Source organism: Moschus berezovskii, chromosome 24, assembly GCF_049115385.1.
Source record: "Moschus berezovskii isolate FMDL1 chromosome 24, NW_MosBer_1.0, whole genome shotgun sequence".
In the NCBI taxonomy this organism is placed as follows: domain Eukaryota; kingdom Metazoa; phylum Chordata; class Mammalia; order Artiodactyla; family Moschidae; genus Moschus; species Moschus berezovskii.
This window is the reverse complement of record NC_142483.1, coordinates 30,915,528-30,935,383: the sequence shown is the minus strand read 5'-3', so window position 1 is coordinate 30,935,383 and position 19,856 is coordinate 30,915,528. Positions and strand designations below refer to the sequence as shown.

The 19,856-nt window shown below is 44.1% G+C and overlaps 1 protein-coding gene across 2 annotated transcripts in view; it reads left to right on the top strand.

The window, feature by feature from the left end:
- Positions 1-19,856, top strand: part of EIF4E3 (eukaryotic translation initiation factor 4E family member 3) — a 250,464-nt gene that overhangs the window by 15,286 nt on the left and 215,322 nt on the right. For both annotated transcript variants that reach the window (XM_088831579.1, XM_055414324.2), the window contains exons 2-5: positions 2,580-2,652; positions 11,391-11,485; positions 13,302-13,362; positions 16,911-16,977. In XM_088831579.1, coding sequence (XP_088687705.1) covers positions 2,580-2,652; positions 11,391-11,485; positions 13,302-13,362; positions 16,911-16,977 — 296 coding nt within the window. The remainder of the gene's footprint in view (positions 1-2,579; positions 2,653-11,390; positions 11,486-13,301; positions 13,363-16,910; positions 16,978-19,856) is intronic.

Below are 19,856 nucleotides of genomic sequence, written 5' to 3'. Positions count from 1 at the left end.
CCTCTGCCTTTCCTAAAACCAGCTTGAACATCTGGAAGTTCACGGTTCACATATTGCTGAAGCCTGGCTTGGAGAATTTTGAGCATTACTTTACTAGCGTGGGAGGTGAGTGCAGTTGTGCGGTAGTTTGAGCATTCTTGGGATTGGAATGAAGACTGACCTTTTCCAGTCCTGTGGCCACTGCTGAGTTTTCCAAATTTGCTGGATATTGAGTGCAGCACTTTCACAGCATCATCTTTCAGGATTTGAAATAGCTCAATTGGAATTCCATCACCTCCACTAGCTTTGTTCGTAGTGATGCTCTTTAAGGCCCACTTTGACTTCACATTCCAAGATGTCTGGCTCCAGGTGAGTGATCACGCCATCGTGATTATCTTCGTCGTGAAGATCTTTTTTGTACAGTTCTTCTGTGTATTCTTGCCACTTCTTAATATCTTCTGCTTCTGTTAGGTCCATACCATTTCTGTCCTTTATCGAGCCCATCTTTGCATGAAATGTTCCCTTGATATCTTTAATTTAATGGAGCTTCACTTTTTCCCCATACCCCATTAAGGAAAGAACCTGTACATGATCTGCTCTGTGCCTTGGGCAGTCAGAGATATATTTGGTGGGAATAGTTGGTGGAGACGTCAGCTAAATTCTTCAAAGGAAGAAAAGTCATTGTTAGAATAAATGCCAGTAAATTTTCCTATAAAAGTGGTAGATTGTTCATGGGAAAATCTGTTCAAAAAAGGTTAAAGTTTGGGTTTTGTTTTTAAGTGTTTTCACCCAGTTCTTTTGTAATTTAAGCCTCAAATAGCATGTGTGTGCACTAAGTCACTTCAGTGGTGTCTGACTCTTTATGACCCCATGGATTGTAACCCTCCAGGCTCTTCTGTCAGTGGGATTTTCCAGGCAAGAATACTGGAATGGGTTTCCATTTCCTTCTCCAGGGGATTTTCCTGACACAGGAAATCGAACCTGCATCTCCTGCATCGCTAAGCACATTGAGGAAGCCTAAAACTTGCATTAAATAGCAACTCACTGTCTGAGTCAGTCCTTCAGTTCTTTGGGCAGCGCAGATAGACGGAGGCATCGTGGGCCAGGCGCCATTGTTGCAGGTGCTGATCGAGTCCTCTCTCTTCACTACGTTCTGTAGTGTAGTAACAACACGGTTATTTTAGGCTTCCAGTCTGGCAGCAAAATGCTATCGTGGTGGTTATTGTAGATTTGCTTTTGACAAACACAATGTTCAACGCACTCATGATAACTCGAAGAGTTGTACGCCTGGTGCTTTAGGGAAGTTTTGTTTAATGGGCTCTACCTGTTCACCAGGGCCCCCACACTAGTCCGGAACTGTGCTTCCTTCTGACCTCCAGGCTAGGGAGCTGTGTCCAGAAGTGCGTTTTTTATATCAGGTTTGACACCCAGGTACGTATGACTGGCCCGTAGTTCCTGGACTGTCGTCTGCAGAGCTCGGCCCCCTGGTGCCTGATGCTCACCCCAGAGCTGGGTGGGACCCTCTGCTCTGCCATCCCCTGTACCTCTGAGCTGGGTCAGTTTGGGGCACATTTCTAGCTGGGAAGTTCAGCATCTTGAAGTCCCCTCTCGGAGGGTCAGCACTGGTAAAGAGCATTCTTTTTATAGGTTCCAGACTCTCATGGGTTGGCTGGGAACCAGTGCATGCCCCTCACCACAAACCTTAGTTCTTACCAACAATCAGACATGGGGCTGTGGTGTATTACTTGAATTTTTAAATCTTAGGCATGATGTAGCTGGACCCGAACTTTCCTGAGCAAGACCTGCTAATTCAGCATAGGGAGAAAGGAAAGATGGCCGGGTTGGAGAGGTTTCACTTCTGCAAATAGATGAGCACGCGTGCTGTTACCCCTGACCCAGGACACTGGGTAAAGCCGGTAGTGGATGGCTCTTCTGGTGAGTAAGCCTGTAGTGTGTTGCCATCTAGTGGAACGTATGGCAAACTAAAGATTAATGTATTCTGACTGCAGAGTTCACCAGAGCTAATTACATCAGCCGGAGAAAATAACTGAGAAGTATTTTGGAAACATGCAAATTCAGGTGAAACAAAAAGTCGGAGTGACTTTTAGTAATCATGTTTTCTTAATGTTGGCAAAAGGTCAGCCCGTTTCTCAAGAATTCATGAATATTTACCACCAGGAACAAGTGTTTCAAGCACATAACCAGATCAGGACCACACACTGTCGTCTATACAACAGGCCCATTTTCCCATTCGAAGTCCTCGACAAAAAAGGCTTGGTTATCTGGTTATCACACAGTTATTTTAGTATTTTTTTAGATGGTGATTTTAAGGTTTCGAATACCTTTCTCACTTAGGTTTCCACTTTGCCTATTAAATTTCCACAGGGTAAATATGCTTGTTTTTAGGAGAAGCAAGCACCTGACTTGACAAAGTAGGAGTTCCACATTTTAAATTCTGACTAGCATCCCAGACGTGTCTGCTTCTGCGGTTTCAGACCCGGTTGGTGTGCAGACCTGCAGACTTAACATTGTGGAATGTTTCATGAACACTGACTCCTTGTTTTCCTTGTTTCTTTGCTCTTTGGCTTCTGTTTGCCTAGATCCCTCCCTGGTGCCACAGCAGCTGAGTGCGCATCAAATCTGAAGAAAATCTACACAGTACAAACAGTACAGGTAAGACCAAGAAGCCTGCTGTTTGGGGAAGCTTACTCGTTCAACCTGAGACCCGCCTCTGTGCTAGCAGCGCCCACCCTGACTCTACCCTGGCTTCAGCCCTCAGGTTCATTCCGGCAGAGCTTGCCTCAGCCATGTCTGCCCCAGAGGCAGCTGATCACACTACGCTTCTCTTGGTGACCTCGAGGATGTTGTCTCTCCTTCAGTGTTTTCCCAGACCCTCACGAACAGCAGTGTGTGGCATTGCTTTGAAGGTATCAGGCTGTGTCCCGTTCAAACACCAGCTCAGCTGTTCCCTCTCTTTGCCACCAGTGAGAGGCCTTGGCACCCACTTGCAGGCTTATCATAAGAAGGTCACGGGTTACGTTGGGAGGACAGGACAGTGTTGAGCAAGAAGGTGGAAGGTGTCAGACCTGTTTCCTCCTTCCACGTTCTAATTCCATCATCCTAAGTTGGGCGAGTATCAGCCCTTTAATTTCTGTGAAACTGGTGTCACGGTAGCACCTGCCTCCATAGGTGTTTGTGAGGACTGAACAAGATGATGTCTTCACCAGGCTTCACAGGAAACCTGATAGCTCAGCAAATGTAGGCTCTTAGATCTCTTAGTTCGTTCTCTATCCAACTCTTAGGATGAACATTAGAAAAAAAAAGAAGTTTCTCTCCCTTTTCTAGTTTAATACATTGTTGAACACAAAATAAGGCTTTTAGGCCCGCTTCATACTTGCATTGACTATATGTCCTGAATTTTCTGGAAGGCCCAGTTTAAATCATTTGTGTGTTCTGCCCCTAAATCTTTTAATGTCTTAGAAATTTCAATAGATTGGTGTTTAGACTGTCTCTCTCTGGCAACCTCTCCCAGTAGCACAGAGATCCTGTATTCAGATGCTTCTCTGCCTATCTGGTTCAGAAAATTTAGGGCTCAGGAATCTGATTGTAAGTGCCTCGCCAGCCGCAGAAGACCCTAAGCTCGGTATAAAAACACAGTCGCAACCATAGGCTGTTTTCTGATCTAGTTGAGAAAATGACATAAGCACGTGGAAAGCAGAATAACAGAGCTGCTGTAAATAACTAGTGCCGAGTACAAGCAGTGTCACAAGGCAGCACTTGGGCCACTGTCCAGAGGGACAGATGCTCGCAGAGTCTGGGAAAGGCTACCCCCCCTTCTCCCTGTGGTGACATTATGGGCCTTGTCACTTCTCCAGAGTACGCTGTGTAAACCTCCGAGCACTTGATTCTAGATTCTAAACCTATCCTCATGTAGAAGTTCTTAGATCCTGCTGGCTTTATTAGTATTATTATTATTTTGAGGTCCTCTTTAGACTTTTTCCACACTCTTATGACATGGGATCATCAGAACTCTGCCTGGGATTCCAGGAAGACATTGGTACAGTCGCACTGAGGGATCAGTTTGTTTCCCTGACCCTGTGTGAAGACAACAGAGCATTGGTTGAACCTTGACATCTGGCAGCAAGTGAGTTCGGACCTTCAGGGACCAATTTAAATTTCCCAGGCCAGCACATACTAGGAAATACTTTCAAATAAACTTTATTGGGATATTATGTAGCAGGTTTCTGAAGTGTACAGTTTGATAAATTTTGGCAAAGATACACAAGCATGATCCTTCTTTTCCAGAAGCAGTCACTACTCACATTTCTGTCACCATGCCTTGGTTTTGTCTCTTATTGAACCTCATATAAATGGACTCACACAGTGTTGTGTATTGTGTCTGATTCCTTTCACTTCATAAATACTGAAGGATCAAATGAGTGAATGAGGAATTAATAAATGAACCACTTACCTGAGTCACAGCAGACTGCTCGCATAAGGATCCATGAAGCTGTTTGTCACACATTCTCAATGGGGGCAAAAACTGATTCTTGGTAGGGAAAAAATGATTGTACTGTTTTCATATATGAAGCACAGATACGCATACAGTACGTATACAGATACATAGTCGTTCGGTGGCATTAAAGTTTCACAATAAAGTGATTAGGAAAAGAGCTCCTTCAGCAGAGTGGGGTGATAATGAAACACTGCCCTAAGGGGTCGGGAAATTCTGTCCTGTGTCTGATATGTCTGTCCCCCTCCATTTCCTCATCTGTAAGACTGAAATAGATAATAGCAGTTCTGCTCCCCAAGGTTGACTAAGGGATTAAGTGAGATTGTATAGCTCTTATTAGCGCTTGGCACTGCATATGCCGTCACCTGTCAACAGCTTTTACAAAAGCCAACACTTCGTAATAAAAGTCGACCCCAACAATTCTACCCTTGAACTTCATCAGTTGACCAGGGAGGATGTGGGCTGGGGTGTAGGGTGGTCACATTGCCTGGGTTAGTGTCTCATATCTTCCACTTAGTAGCTTGGGCAAGTTGTTTTGCTTCTCTGTATCTGTTTACTTATCTCTAAGATGGGAATAATCTGATACAAGTTGTATCATGAGTTTGTGAGAATGAAAAGGCGTAGGACTTAAAAACACATAGTAAGTGTGTGATAATAATAAATTAATCTGCCATTATTTCTCAACTTCTGTTGGAACATGTTGTACTTTCCACAAACTTTTTTTTTTAATTCTTTGGTGTACAGTACTCTTGCCTGGAAAATCCCATGGATGGAGGAGGCTGTTGGGCTACAGTCCATGGGGTGCTAAGAGTCGGACACGACTGAGCGACTTCACTGTAGTTGCTTTACAGTGTTGTGTTGGTTTCTGCTATGCAGCAAAGTGAATGAGCTGTTTGCGTACATGTATCCTGTTTCTTGGATTTCCTTCCCACTTAGGTCACCACAGAGCGCTGAGTAGAGCTCCCTGTGCTGTGCAGTACGCTCTCCTTATTATCCATTTTATCCATAGCAGTGTGTATGTGTCAGTCCCAGTCTCCCAGTTCATCCCTCCCTGTCCCCTTTCCCTGCTTGGTGTTCATACGTTTGTTCTTTATATCTGTGTCTCTGTTTCTGCTTTGCAGATAGGCTCATCTGTATCATTTTTTTAGATTCCACATAAATACATTAATATACAACATTTGTTGTTCTCTTTCTGACTTCCTTCACTCTATGACAGTCCCATTCTTGTCTCTGTAGACGGCACAGTCTTATTTTTTTTCTTTCATTTTTTATGGCTGAGTAATATTCCGTTGTATGTGTATACACATCTTCCTCATCCGTTCCTCCATCGATGGACATTTAGGTTGTTTCCATGTCCTGGCTGTTGTGCATCTAGTGCCACAGTGAACACTGGGGTGCGTGTATCTTTTTGAATCTCAATCATGTTTTAAATTCTGTGCACCACTGCTTCTAGATGATTTCAGGCAATTACTCCCCAGATTATACCACTGCAAATACCTCTACTTAATGAAGACATGTTTAACTTATCCACAGGTTTGGTGATTTCAGCCTGTATCCTTAATATCTGTGAATAGTTTTTAGTATTTGAGAACTAGCCTGGGTGCTGATTTTAAAATCATTTGAGAATATGCTTTTTCCCTGCTCTCTTTTTGTTCTGTAATTGTAGGTTTATTCTTGAGTATTCACTCTGTCTGTACTAAAAAGTTTACATCCCCTAATTATGTCTGTTTTTCCTTCATGCGTGTTTAGATGCAATGGAAGTATCGTGTTATTATTGACTGCTTTCTGTAAGGACGTAGTATGTCTTTTTGTACTTTGAGGCCCTCAGCAAATCAGGGATGCAGATGGAGGTAGAAGAGGAATTATTATCCCTGTTGATTAGCTGGAGGGACTGAGTCTGGGAGGTTAGTGGCCCAAAACATGTGGTGGAAACAGCCAGTCATGCTGTGTCTCTGGGACCGGAATTCCCTCCTCCTCTCGGTCCATCCTTTTGCTCCTCCCTGACTGAAGAGTAGATGGATGAAGCCTGTGCCTTTAGCCGGCCTGGTGACCCTTGCTAAGGACACTCTCATCACAGCCAAGAATAATGCCCTCTGCTTAGAGTAAAATTTATTTCCTACTTTACTGCCTTTCTTGGAAAATTCCATGTTTCATTTAGATGTGTTTTCCAGACAGCCTGTTGATTCCTTTTACTCTTGTGTAAACATTTCCAACTTTTCCACATTTCTCCTGTGCTTTTATGTCCTCCACGGATGCAGCACAGAATAGAACACAGCTCCTGAACGAGCTTGGTGGGAGAGAGCTACCAGCCAGATGCAGTTCGCAGGGGAGGGCTCTGTTGCTCCCACAGGACCAAGATTCCTGCCCTGAAACCCATTCCCCTACAGCGTTCTAACCCACTTTGTTGTTAGTTGCTCAGTCACGTCTGACTCTTGACGACCCCATGGATTGCAGCACGCCAGGCTTCCCTGTCCTTTACCGTCTCTCAGAGTTTGCTTAAATTCATGTCCATTGAGTCAGTGATGCTGTCTAACCATCTGATCCTCCGCTGCCCCTTCTCCTTTTGTCTTCAGTCTTTCCCAGCATCAGGGTCTTTTCCAGTGAGTCAGCTCTTTGCATCAGGTGGCCAAAGTATTGGGACTTCAGCTTCAGCATCAGTCCTTCCAATGTATATTCATGGTTGGATCTCCTTGCAGTCCAAGGGTGTGATACCTCAGGAATCACCTTTAAGGTGTTGCCACGCTGTGTCTCGTTGTTCTGTGTCCTACCCAGTGGTCCTGTAAATTGATGGACATTTTGTTTAAATTTAAAGAAAACAGAAACTTCACATTTCTTCTGTGAATGAGTGTCCAGCATTGTTTATTGTAAACCGAAGGTCTTCATAAGAATATATGTGCGTGCTAAGTCGCTTCAGTCATGTCTGACTTGGCACGACTTTTCTCTGGTTCTTTCAACGTGTGAACCTCATTAGCTCCCTCATCCAGACTTTGGTTTTTATTCATTAACTTCCTGCATGGTGGGAAATTTTCCTGATCCTAGCTTTCATCTTCCTTACTCCCCAGCAGTCCTCCAAACTTTGGTTCTCACTTTAAGTCAAGCCCTTTGGAATTCAAAGCAAAGCCCATTTCTCTCTCAAGTACCTAGCTTTCCCAAGTCAGAAGCACTTTGCTTTCAGCCTGTTGTGTCTGCTGTGATTTAAAAACATCCATTAAGCTGTCTATAGTTGCCTTCTTTCTTCTGGGCTCTCTGTCTGCCCTCTCCATAAACACCATTGATTCAGTTGGTGGGATGCAAGCCCCAGCCAATTAGAATTACCTAAAGGATGAACATGTTTGTTTAGAATTTTAAAGATACTTTCAAAGATTGATATGCTGTGACCCTCGGAAGAAATTGTGGATTTGGGTTTTTTTCCCTTGGGAGGTGTATTTGCTAGTTTTTTTTTTTTTTTGGTACACCATGTTGTCTGTCACCATGTGGCATTTTCTCTTCTCAAGTATTTTGAAGTTTATTATCTTTTTTTTTTTTCCTTCAGAACATTCAGTAAAAAACTGTGGAGGAAATTTGCCAATTTTCCTGGGAATGATCCATGATCTATTTGGCAAAAAAACTATCAGGAGGAGCATAATTGCTTCAATCAGAACTAGTAGGTTGGGGATTTATCAAGTGGACACCATTGTCTAGTGAATCTAACCACTCCTGAGGCTCATCACAGCTCCCTGCCCCTCACTGATGTCCACACATGCTGACTGAATAAATGGTGTTGGACTTCCCTACCTCTCCTCCAGTTATCATTAAGTCTTTTGAAAAAAAAAAAAAACCCATCATTTTTAATAAATATTGTGCTTAGTTCTACTGTAATATACTGTTTGCAGGCCATTTAGAATTAATTCTAAGTCTATGGGCTTTTGAAATCGATTTGCAAGGTTCTATCAATGATAAAACATAGATGCTTCAACAAAAATAAAAGTGTGCTATGGAGAGCATGACCAGGAATTATCCAGCTTCCAGTGAAATGGTGCTTTTACTTCCGCAGGAAAGGAGGAGGTGTAAGGAACTGTGTGATGCTGGGTTCCTTCTTCCAGCTCTTTCTCCATCACACATGCTTGACGAGGACTCCACACAGTGGCTGAGGTTTGCAGTAAGGAATCAGACTGACTGTGTGCTGTGGACTTTAATGGGGCTGTTTTTAATGACGTTACCACATATTTCACTCTCATTTTACGTTCACGCACAAACATGCAAATACGGACTTGCATAAGTACATTAGGTCAGAGTGAACTCTTTTACTGTATGTTCTTGGGCTGTAATCTCCTCCTCTCAGCTTTGCCAAGACTAACAAAACTAGTTGTCCATTTGTGTTTTCAAGGAAACTTCTACAGCCATACACCGTAGCACAGTCCTAAGTGTGTTGTTCTTAAGTTTGGGATGGGAGGAGCGTTTTTTTGTGTTTTCCGTGGTGCCTCAAACACTGGGTGAAAAGTTAAGATTTGAGAACTTCGGCAGGGGTACAAGGGCAGGTGTTCTAGCCTGGGATCCCTTTTAGGAAACTTGAAGTTTGCTAGGTCTGAAGTCGTCTTGGTGAAAGCAGGCATTTATAGTCTAGCATCAGTTCAGTTCAGTTCAGTCGCTCAGTTGTGTCCGACCCTGCAACCCCATGAATCACAGCATGCCAGGCCTCCCTGTCCATCACCAACTCCCAGAGTTCACTCAAACCCACATCCATCGAGTCGGTGATGCCATCCAGCCATCTCATTCTCTGTCATCCCCTTCTCCTCCTGCCCCCAATCTCTCCCAGCATCAGAGTCTTTTCCAGTGAGTCTGTGTCCATAAATTCTGCACAGGTCCTTGCCATATCATTGTGGAAGTCCCAGGCTAGAGCTAAGGCAGCAACATAGCCAGTAATTAAGGGAACCTGCTGGTGGGAAATGGTCTTCAATGGTGCCCCTCACTCTGCTCTGTGACTTCTAGGATTGGAGAAAGATGTGCCTAAAATGGGTTGTAGTGTCTGCAGAGGAGGAAATTGCTGAGTGGTTAAGATCACAGATTTTAGAGTCCACGTGCCTGGCCTCAAATTCCAGCTCTGCCTATTCGCACCCATACCACAGACCAGAAATGAAATACTGGGATAACCTTACTATTTGCACCAATAGCAAACCATTTATATGGTAGGGGTCTCCACAAAGACGGACGTCTGTTTGATGACTTACAGAGTTATTTTCAGCTACTCCCTACTTTGCCACCATTTAGTATAAGGAACACTAGGTATTCTTATTAAATCTGTTGTCAAGTAGGGTGTGTTTCTTTTGCCTTCACTTTTATTTTACCATTCGTTATAGCTGGCTTTGCAATGAATCCAGCTTTAGTGTTTACGCCACATGGGCTGAAACAGTCCGATGAGGTTGTTTTATCTGTTTGGTGAGAAGGATCATCGTTCAGCATGGATAGCATGTCATTTCACCTGTGCTGCCCTTGGGTTCATTTTTCTAATTGTTCTCTTGCTTGTTCTGTTCTCCTCAGATCCGCTAGGAGTCCCAGTCTTCCTTGACTTAACCTCAGCACACAGAATATTGTTTCTCATCTGTATAGTGAGTCTGTGCATAAATATGTTCATAGTGCAGTGATTCTCGGGCCTGTTCTGAACAAACTGGGACGAGTTCTCTCCTGTGTACACCTCGTCTTTGTCCTAAGCCTGGCAATCATACCGAACAGTCATGCTGGGGGATTAGTCTGTGTGTCTCAGTTTCCTTATCCGTCAGTTCAGTTCAGTTCAGTTCAGTCGTGTCCGACTCTCCGCGACCCCATGAATCACAGCATGCCAGGCCTCCCTGTCCATCACCAACTCCCGGAGTTCACTCAAGAACAAGGCTAATCATTACACCTTCTATTGAGAGTGTCATTAGGATAAATTTCGTAAACATGTAGAAGTTCAGAGACCACTATTACTGTTCCTGCTGTTATTCTCATTGTTTCTATTACGCTACTATTTTTACGTAATCTGTTGCTGACTGCCAGCTACCGTGTCTGTTAGTTCCAGCTGCTCTAACAGAATAGTGTAGACTGAATGAATTCAACAGCAAACGCTGATTTCAGCTGATTTCTCATGCTGAAGTCCAAAATCAGGGAGCCAGCATGATCAAGTCCTGGTGAAGGCACTCCTCCTGGTTTTATAGACAGACAGTCGTCTGTGCGTGGTAGAGAAAACTCTCTTCTTTTCCTTATCGGAACACCAGTACCATCGTGGTGCATGGGGTGGTCCATCCTTATGGCCTGATTTTGTCCCAAAGACCTCACCTCCTAATGCCATCCCAGTGGGGTCTTGGGTTTCACTCTATGAGCTTGGGGAGCACACAGACGTGGAATTCATAACACCTTGTATCTTGGGGAACTTGTGCTTCGGCAGCTGAGCTGTTCCTTTTTCCTGCTGGGAGAGGAAAGGAAGTGGGGAGTTTCCTGTTTGCCTCCTGTATATCCCCTCCCCCAATCCAAAGTGTAACAGACTCTTTCTAGGCTTAGAAGACAGAGCCTGTGTTACAAGGAAATACAGTTCAGTACATATATTCAGCACTACTGACTTTATTATATGCCATCTGCGTGTCAGAAAAATCATTAGCAAGATCCTTACCCAGTTTTATGTGGAGACACATTGCATAAGAATTGTTGCTTAATAACTATAGTTTCCTGAAGCATACAACTTGGCCCGACTTCAGAAAAGAACATTCTTTAATGTTATGTTACATTTCCTAGCAGAAAATTAGAAAGAATGCTGAGAAAAATCTAGTTCGAATGGATAGGACTTAATGAGAACCTGATTTTTTTTTCTTTACTGCATTAGTTTTATAATCTAGCAGTATAGTAAGTCAATACTGGCTATATTAAACAAAGTGTTTTTCTTTTAAAGATATTCTGGAGTGTGTACAATAATATTCCTCCTGTGACTAGCCTGCCTTTGCGATGCAGTTATCACTTAATGAGAGGAGAGAGGCGACCACTCTGGTAAGTGTCTTCTGTATAATTCGCAGTTATGGTGGGAGGGAAATGATTGTGAACTTAATAAAATGTTTGACTTCATGCCGAATTGGAATGCCACAGTAATTTTCTCCTAGTGATGCTGCCGTGATTTAATTCTGAAATAGGCCCTGCCTGCCATCCCTTTCTCCTTGTGCCCCAGGACGATGAGCAGGTGTCTCAGCACCTGCCCGTGGAGGACCCCACCGCGGCCTCTCCATAAGTAGGTCATCAATAGCTCATTAAAGGGCCCGTACAGGTCTTTGTTTGGGGGCATAGCGTCATTTGCGTTTCTTCTTTCACTTGTTCAGCAGTGACCCGGACAGTGCAATGATAAAGTTTATAGGCTGTAGGGAAGGTGAAGGAGCAGATATGGTACCCAGGAACCGTGCATGAACAAAGATCACATGGACCATATAGATACTGATGTATGATACTGATCATGGCCCACCGTCAAGGGGAAGCTGTCTTTCTTCTTTAATGGCTGGGGTAGTGTTGAGGGTGGGGAAGAGTAAGCCACTTTGCCTCAGCGGGAATCCCAGTTAATAGTGAATCCTTGTATCATGTTCCTTGACACTGCTAAGTCATTTACTCATTAATAGAAGGGAAATGTGTCTTAACTCTTTGATAGTGAATGACAGAAACCTAAACTGAGCCAAAAATGGAATCTTCTGTCCTCTGTAACTAGATAGTCTACTGATGGGGCTCATTTCGGGCAGATCTGGGTGCTCAATTGTTATTGGGACTCTGACGCTCTGCAGCAGATTTGCTTTGCCTTCCTCTGCCTTGGTTTCATTTTCAGGCAGGTTCTCGCATTTAGGTGACAAAATGGCTTTCCTAGGCTCCAGTCTTTTCACCCTGCAAGTTCGTCAATGTCAGCATTCACCAGCCCCAGTAAAATGCCAGGGCAGGCTCTCTCTAACCCCATGTGGGTCATCTTTCCATCCCTGGCCAAGAGACTAGGAGGAGACAACATTCTCACGGGCAGACCTGGGTCATGAGCCCATCTTTAAAGCTAGGGTGTGAAGTCAGCCGTATCAGAAAGTGTCTGACATAAGAGTAGAGAACAGGAAGCTATTTAAAGGGAGATTGGGGTGCTCTTGCCAGAAGGGGGAGCAGTTACTACAGTGGGAAGCAGCAGATACCTTATACGGGAGCTGAGTCTCCCATTAGACTTGTGACACAGGGCTGAAAGGCCAGTCGGAGGAGGCGATGTCAAGAACATTACATGAAGATGTAAAAGCCCTCACCCCTGTTAGGCACTTGCAGTCCCTCCCAGATACTCTGGGGAGCCTCTCTGCACCCTTCCTTGAGGATGATCATCTTCCCTGCCCTTTTGGCCACTGAATCCCACTCCCCTCTCCATCTCCATTGCCTTCCTTTTTCTTTCTTCCACTTCTGTTTCCAGTAAAACAGACAGGGGTGGGGAAGTTCATTGCAGGATGCTCCCTTGTCTTTGGTTTTTAATGCCATCCATTGTCACTCCAGTACTCTTGCCTAGGAAATCCCATGGACGGAGGAGCCTGGTAGGCTGCAGTCCATGGGGTTGCTACGAGTCAGACATGATTGAGCGACTTCACTTTCACTTTTCACTTTCACACATTGGAGAAGGAAATGGCAACCCACTCCAGTGTTCTTGCCTGGAGAATCCCAGGGACGGGGGAGCCTGGTGGGCTTCCGTCTATGGGGTCACACAGAATCGGACACGACTGAAGTGACTTAGCAGTAGCAGCATTGTTAAACTAGATGTATGCAGGACCACTTCATCCAGGAGTGTAACTTTGAATGTTGGTTTTTGATCCAGGGAAGAGGAGAGTAATGCTAAGGGTGGCGTGTGGAAGATGAAAGTCCCCAAGGACAGCACGGTAGGTTTCTTCTGATCCTTTTTCATAAGGTGAATGTGTGGTTGTTGTTGATTGCATGTGATGAACCTATTGTGCATTTCAGACAGTCCACCTAGTAGACTCAGAACAGGACTGGGAGTGAGAAATTCAATTCTGAACTTGGCGGTTTTCTTTTTTTCTTTAACTTTATTTTCCATTGTGGTATAGCTAATTAACGGGCTTCCCAGGTGGTGCTAAGTGATAAAGAACGCGCCTGCCAATGCAGGAGACGTAAAAGACTCGGGTTTGATCCCTGGGTCGGGAAGATCCCCTGGAGGAGGGCACGGCAACCCACTCCAGTATTCTTGCCTGGAGAATTCCATGGACAGAGAAGCCTGGCACGTTACAGTCCACGGGGTCGCAAAGAGTCAGCCACGACTTGAAGCAGTTTAGCAGCAGCAGCGGCATAGCTGATGAACAGTGTGTGATAGTCTCAGGTGAACAGTGAAGGAACTCAGCCGTGCATGTATCCGTTCTTACCCAGACTCCCCTCCCTTCCAGGCTGCCGTATAACGTTGAGCAGAGTTCCATGTGCTGTACAGTATAGGTCCTTGTTGCTTATCCATTTGAAATATAGCATTGTGTACATGTCCATCCCAAACTCTGGTCTTGGTGGTTTTCTGTCTTAAACACTGTCACCTTGAAAACACACTGTAAGTCTCTGTAGAAATGGAGTAATAGTATGACTGTATCATAGAGTCTGAACAGCTCCGTACCTGTAAACTTTACCAAAAAGCTAATTATGGTTGTGTTGTCCTCCCCAGCCATAGCCAACATGTGGAAGTAGGTTTACATAGTGAAAAGCATGACCCTTCCCAGCAAAGGCTCATCCCTTCCCCACTTTAATGACCAATGCTCCTGAGAGTGATCCCAGCTTGGAGGGTCTGGACGCATGGGAAGGATTGCATCTCAGCGTTCTTTAAGGTTTGATGCAGGGCTGTGCTCGGTCTGTCTCTGGGACTGAGGAGAACCTGGCTGGTGGCATGGCCTGCTGGGGCACTGATTGGCGGTGGTCATGTCTCAGAAACCTGGGTCTCCTAAGAGTGAACTCTAATTCATCATACTCACTGAAAAGAACATTCAAATCTGCTCTGAAGCCGTGGGAAACCAAAAGCTTCTCTGAAAATGGATGTGAGGACTGATGCTACCCAGTCCCACCTTTTCATGGTTTCTTTCTTATGGATAAGGGCAAAGAATTGAAACATTTCTAGGGACACATAGACTTGACCAGGCATTGCTGAAGCTGAAACTTCAGTACTTTGGCCACCTGAAGGGAAGAACTGACTCATTGGAAAAGACCCTGATGCTGGGAAAGATTGAAGATAGGAGGAGAAGGGGACTACAGAGAATGAGATGGTTGGATGGCATCACCGACTCTATGAGTTTGAGCCAGCTCCAGGAGTTGGTGATGGACAGGAAGCCCTGGCGTGCTACAGTCCACCCCTCTTTGTGGGTTCACAAAGAGTGGGACACAACTGAGTGACTGAACGGAAAGATATAACCCAGTTTGTTTCTTAAAAATGCAAACTATCATTAAGGTGCCTAGCTACAAGATTTGCCTATTATTTGATATATAGGATTTAAAAAATGTCAGGGGAGGGACTTCCCTGATGGTACAGTGGCTAAGACTCTTTGCTCCCTATGTAGGGGGACTTGGGTTCGATCCTTGATCAGGGAACTAAATCCCACATGCTGTCATTTTGAATTTCAGTGAAAACACATTTTCCTTGTCACATTCTTTTTTTACTCACAGTAGATGTTGAACTCCAGTGGAAACGATCATGATGGGTGAAAAGTAGCTGAAAGATGTTTGTCATCCCTCCTGGTCAGCTCACTCAGGCACATTCAGTCAGAAATAATAACGCCTTCACGACTGTAGAAGTGTCCTCATCCCAAGCCACTCGGCCCTGCTTCTTTGCTGACCAGCAGGAGTCTGGTGGGCTGGCCTTGTCTGCAGTCACTGTGGGACAGGGAACATTCCCTTCCCATAAGTTCCTTTCAACACTCACCTTCGCCCCTTATAGCGTAAGAGACTGCAGACAGGACAGAGAGGAAGGGGAAAGGGAGGGTTTCTAGGTGGGAGACAGGTGGACCAGGGTCTATGAAAGAGAAAAGAAAACCCTCTCAAAGAGGGGGTCATTACTGTTCACTGCTATGGTCTTGGTTAAAAATTCAGTGAGGCTACTTTCAGCTCATTAGAGCATGATGATAACACACACTTATTTTAGTTAATATATACTGGGCAGCTGGTCCAGAGCACATGCGCAGCTATTTATGGAACAGATCTTAAGTCTCCAGTCCTGTTGTTGCAGTCACAGTACTGAGCCCATCAAATGCATATGTTGACTAATGTCATGGTCACAGCAACCCTGGGAGGTCAGTCCTATTATTACTCCCTGTTCACCAAAGGGAAACTGATGCTCAGAGAGGCTGATAGCCGGCCTGGGGCATAGGTGCTAAGCCGGCTGTCATGTTTCAAACCCAGTTCTGACAGAGTTCAGGGCACGTATACCGTGACAAAGAAGAGAAACGGGATGAAGAGCTTTTTGAGGAGAAACTGGAAGAACTTGGAGGCCTCCAGTTCCCTGTGTGTGGACACTGGCTGTTGATAGATGGTGTTAGTAGATCTTGAGGAGGAGAGACTCAGTTTTTCTCATTGGGAAGGAGTGGACCAGAAAGTGAAACTGAAAAGTGAAAGCGTTAGTTGCTCAGTTGTGTCCGACTCTTTGCGACCCCACAGACTGTAGCCCATCAAGGCTCCTCTCTCTACCCATGGAATTCTCCAGGCGAGAAGACTAAAATGAGTTGCCATTCCCTTCTCCCGGGGATCTTCCTGACCCAGAAATCAAACCTAGGTCTTCCACATTGCAGGCAGATTCTTTACCACCTGCACTAATTCTTTGAGGGAAATGCACGTCTGCACACACACACACAATACACACAGTTAAGTTATTTAGCAGAAACAGAATGCCTTCAAGTGAATAGAAATCTGCAAGTCTCTGGCCCTCAATAAACCAGAAATTTCCTTAAGTGTTCTTCACTTGTGTAACCTTGGAAGTGCCTTATAAACTTCAAGAAAAACAGAAAAGGGTTTTTGAGGAGGATTTTACTAATAGCATTCATTTACAACCAGCTGATACATTTTGAATCAGTGAGAGATAAAGAGATTGGAAAATCCTAGATCATTTGAATGCATTTTTCCCACATTCTTCTCAAATTCATCCCAGGTGGCACTCAAGATTAGCTTTGCCATGTTAAACATACAGTTTCGTGGATGCAGAGATTGTGACTTGGGATCCCTTGTATCTTTCTGTGCAAAGTGATGTGTAAAACAGTATGATCTGTGCCACCGTGTGAGTGTTCACACCCATGATTCAGCCACATCTGTGGGCTCGCAGTGCAGGCGTGGATAGGGCGTGAGAGCTGAAAGAAAAAGTGACCTGTGTAGCTCCTGAAGATAATTGTTTAAAAACGTGTATGTGTTTCTCTTCTTTGGTTCTGTCCTGTTTTTTATTCTCTTCCCACACCAGTCCACAGTTTGGAAAGAGTTGTTGTTAGCGACTATCGGGGAACAGTTCACAGACTGTGCCGCCGCAGGTAATGATGCTCTCAGCTCTGGTCATCCCCGCTTGCATGCGCTCGGCTTGTGCTTGTTCCCTGCTGACGTTTATTTCCATGTGTTTGGCTTTTGCATATCTCAGGGTCATTTATTTTGTCACCGTGACATTTACTTAGCTTTTTTCCATGTGATCATGGCATTTCAATGTTATATGTGTAGGTACATATGTATATTTACATATTTGTATATTATGTGCATATACATATGTGTGTATGCTTATATATGTATGTATTTTTTGCACATATAGCTCGTCTTCATAGTATCCATGACCATCTGTCTTAAGATCAATAGGCAGGAAAAAATGAAAAAATATTATTTCTTAAAGTATAATTGGCATACAGCACTGTATTTGTCCCAGCAGAAAATGAAATTTGACATTGACTCCTAACACAATTGGTGGTAGGTTTCCTTTATCCATTCCAGCCCTTCCAAAAGAGGCAGGTACGTTTGTTGTCTACTGAAGCTTGTAGTTAAGGTGGCATGATCCTGTCTGTCTCTCCCAACCCCTTGCCGTTGCTGTCTGTCCTTCTCTTCATCCCTCTACTCAGAATGAGCCACAGAGGGGAGGTGGGGCTGAATCACCATTAGTGCCTGTGATCCCACAGCTGAGGCTAAAATGTGAATCTTCAGAACTTTACAGACCATTTTCAAATAGTGAATGAGTTTCTGAGAGCCCTGTGAGTGCATTTCTATTTTACATTTTTAAATCAAAGTATAGTTGATGTACAAAATGTGTGAGTTAACATGTGCCCGACATAGTCACAGAGCCACAGTTTCCAAAGGTTATATACTCCCTCTATAGTCACTGCAAAATACTGACTCTATTCCCCAAGCTGCACAACAGCCCTGCAGCCTGTGTTTTTGCCTAATAGTTTTTACCTCTCAATTCCTTTCCCCATTTTTATTTTGCTTTGTTTTTTTGTCATGAAACCACTCAAAGAGGAAAATTGAATTGTTAGTTTACAAATTTGTTTTCTTCTTGGGTAGTTCTTTCTGAATGCTTCTGAGGTAACATTTAGAGTAACATTTTACCGGGTCAGCTTTCAGTCACAATTTCTTTTTAAGCTAATTGATACTGATTGATTTGCCCTCAGACTTCCTCAGTGGTGCTGCCTTTGGGAACCCTCCTAGGCTGAGCCAGTTCCACGCAGGTTTCAGGTTCACCTCACTGACTGTTTCATCATTTTACTTTTGTTGTCCTTAATTGTTACACTTCTTTTTATTCACTGAAGACAGAACCTGGGTTAAGAGGAGCCTGTCTTAAAAGTACAGGTACCTTCTGTTTTAATAGGGGGTAGTTAGCAACTTTACAATATGTAGCCAAAGAACTATGTCTTCTTTGTGATTATAAACACATACATCCCTGGGAGAGGAAGTTTTCTGTATGAATTATTCCCGTTTCCAGAACCAGGGAAAATAGTCTAAGTGATAATAAATAACCAGGATTGAGCAAAGGAGATGTATTGTTCTGTGGTTGACATCGGAACGAGAGCAATGTTAGCTGTTAACCTCTGGCTCCTCATTAACCCAGCCCCACCACTGCCGCAGGGCAGCTCACGTCTCTGGTCCTCACATCCCTCATCTATACAGTGGCTCGTCCTAGCTCTGATGTCTTGCGCTGCCAGTATCGTAGCCTCGCTGCTTGATGCTACTTGTGAATATTCCATACTGGCCGATGGATCTTCTTTTGCATACAGGCTGCAGCCTTTTTGTCATGCCCTTCTGAAAGTGCTGTGCCAGGAGGCTACACCAAGGTACCAAAAACCAGGCCACACTGAAACACTGACAGTCCAGCGTTTTCAGCACGAATCCATTCCAGCGCCCTTTGACCAATGGTGTAGAAATGGACAAAACCAAAAGATGAGAAAATGCTAATCTTCTCCTGAATGAGCTTCATGACGATTCTTGACAGTTGTCAATATGGAAGCTTTCCTCTTTGCTTGCTGATTTGATGTTCACATAAAATTTAACATTGAGCTCTAGCAAATATACTTTGAAGATAAAAGGAAAAATAAGAAACCTGGGCATAAGACACATTTCTTGATGGGCGAATGAGTTTCCATGGATGGCCACGATCACGTACTGTTTACTTTGAGGGGGAGTTTTTGTGGAATTGTGACATGTATTCAGAGAAGGACACAAACTATACTGTGTGTAGTTTGATAAACATTCCCAAAGTAAACAAATCCTCATAACTGGCATCCACATCAAGAAACAGAACGTCCATGACTCCTCAGAATCTCTCCACACCCTGCCTCCCCGAAAGGTGGCCACCAGCCTAACTTCTGACACCTCCCACTGATTTTGTCTGCTTTCACACATTTCTGTACAGGGAATTATTTAGTATCACATCACACATATTTAGCCCAGAGTTAAATTTATTTTAAAAGGAAAGGGAAAGAGGGAATGAAGGCAAGAAGGGAAGGATGGAGAAAAGAAAACAATGATTTTGCTGAAGATGAACCCCTCTAGTAGTTGGACAGGCCCTCATTTATAGTGTCTGTAAGTGCTGGAACCTTTTAATCCCCAGAAGACACACAGAAAAACTGACAGTGTAAATATTGAGATGTACAGATTTACCATAAGCAAAGACAATTAGGCAAAGCGTATTGACTGCAGCACAGTTTCCTAACTTTGATAATGCTCATCGTTCACATCTAACTCGTTGATGCTGGGTATGCAGGGGCAAAGGGCTGACCGTGTTTCAGTCATGTGCAGCCAACAGGTAAACCTGGAGTCAACCATCTTTACTCCTGTCATTATGCTGCAAATTACTATATAGAGAGTGGCTCCATAGGACAGTACATAACCTTACTTATCCAGCCACCAACTCTCAAATACCTGCAAAACAGCCCCA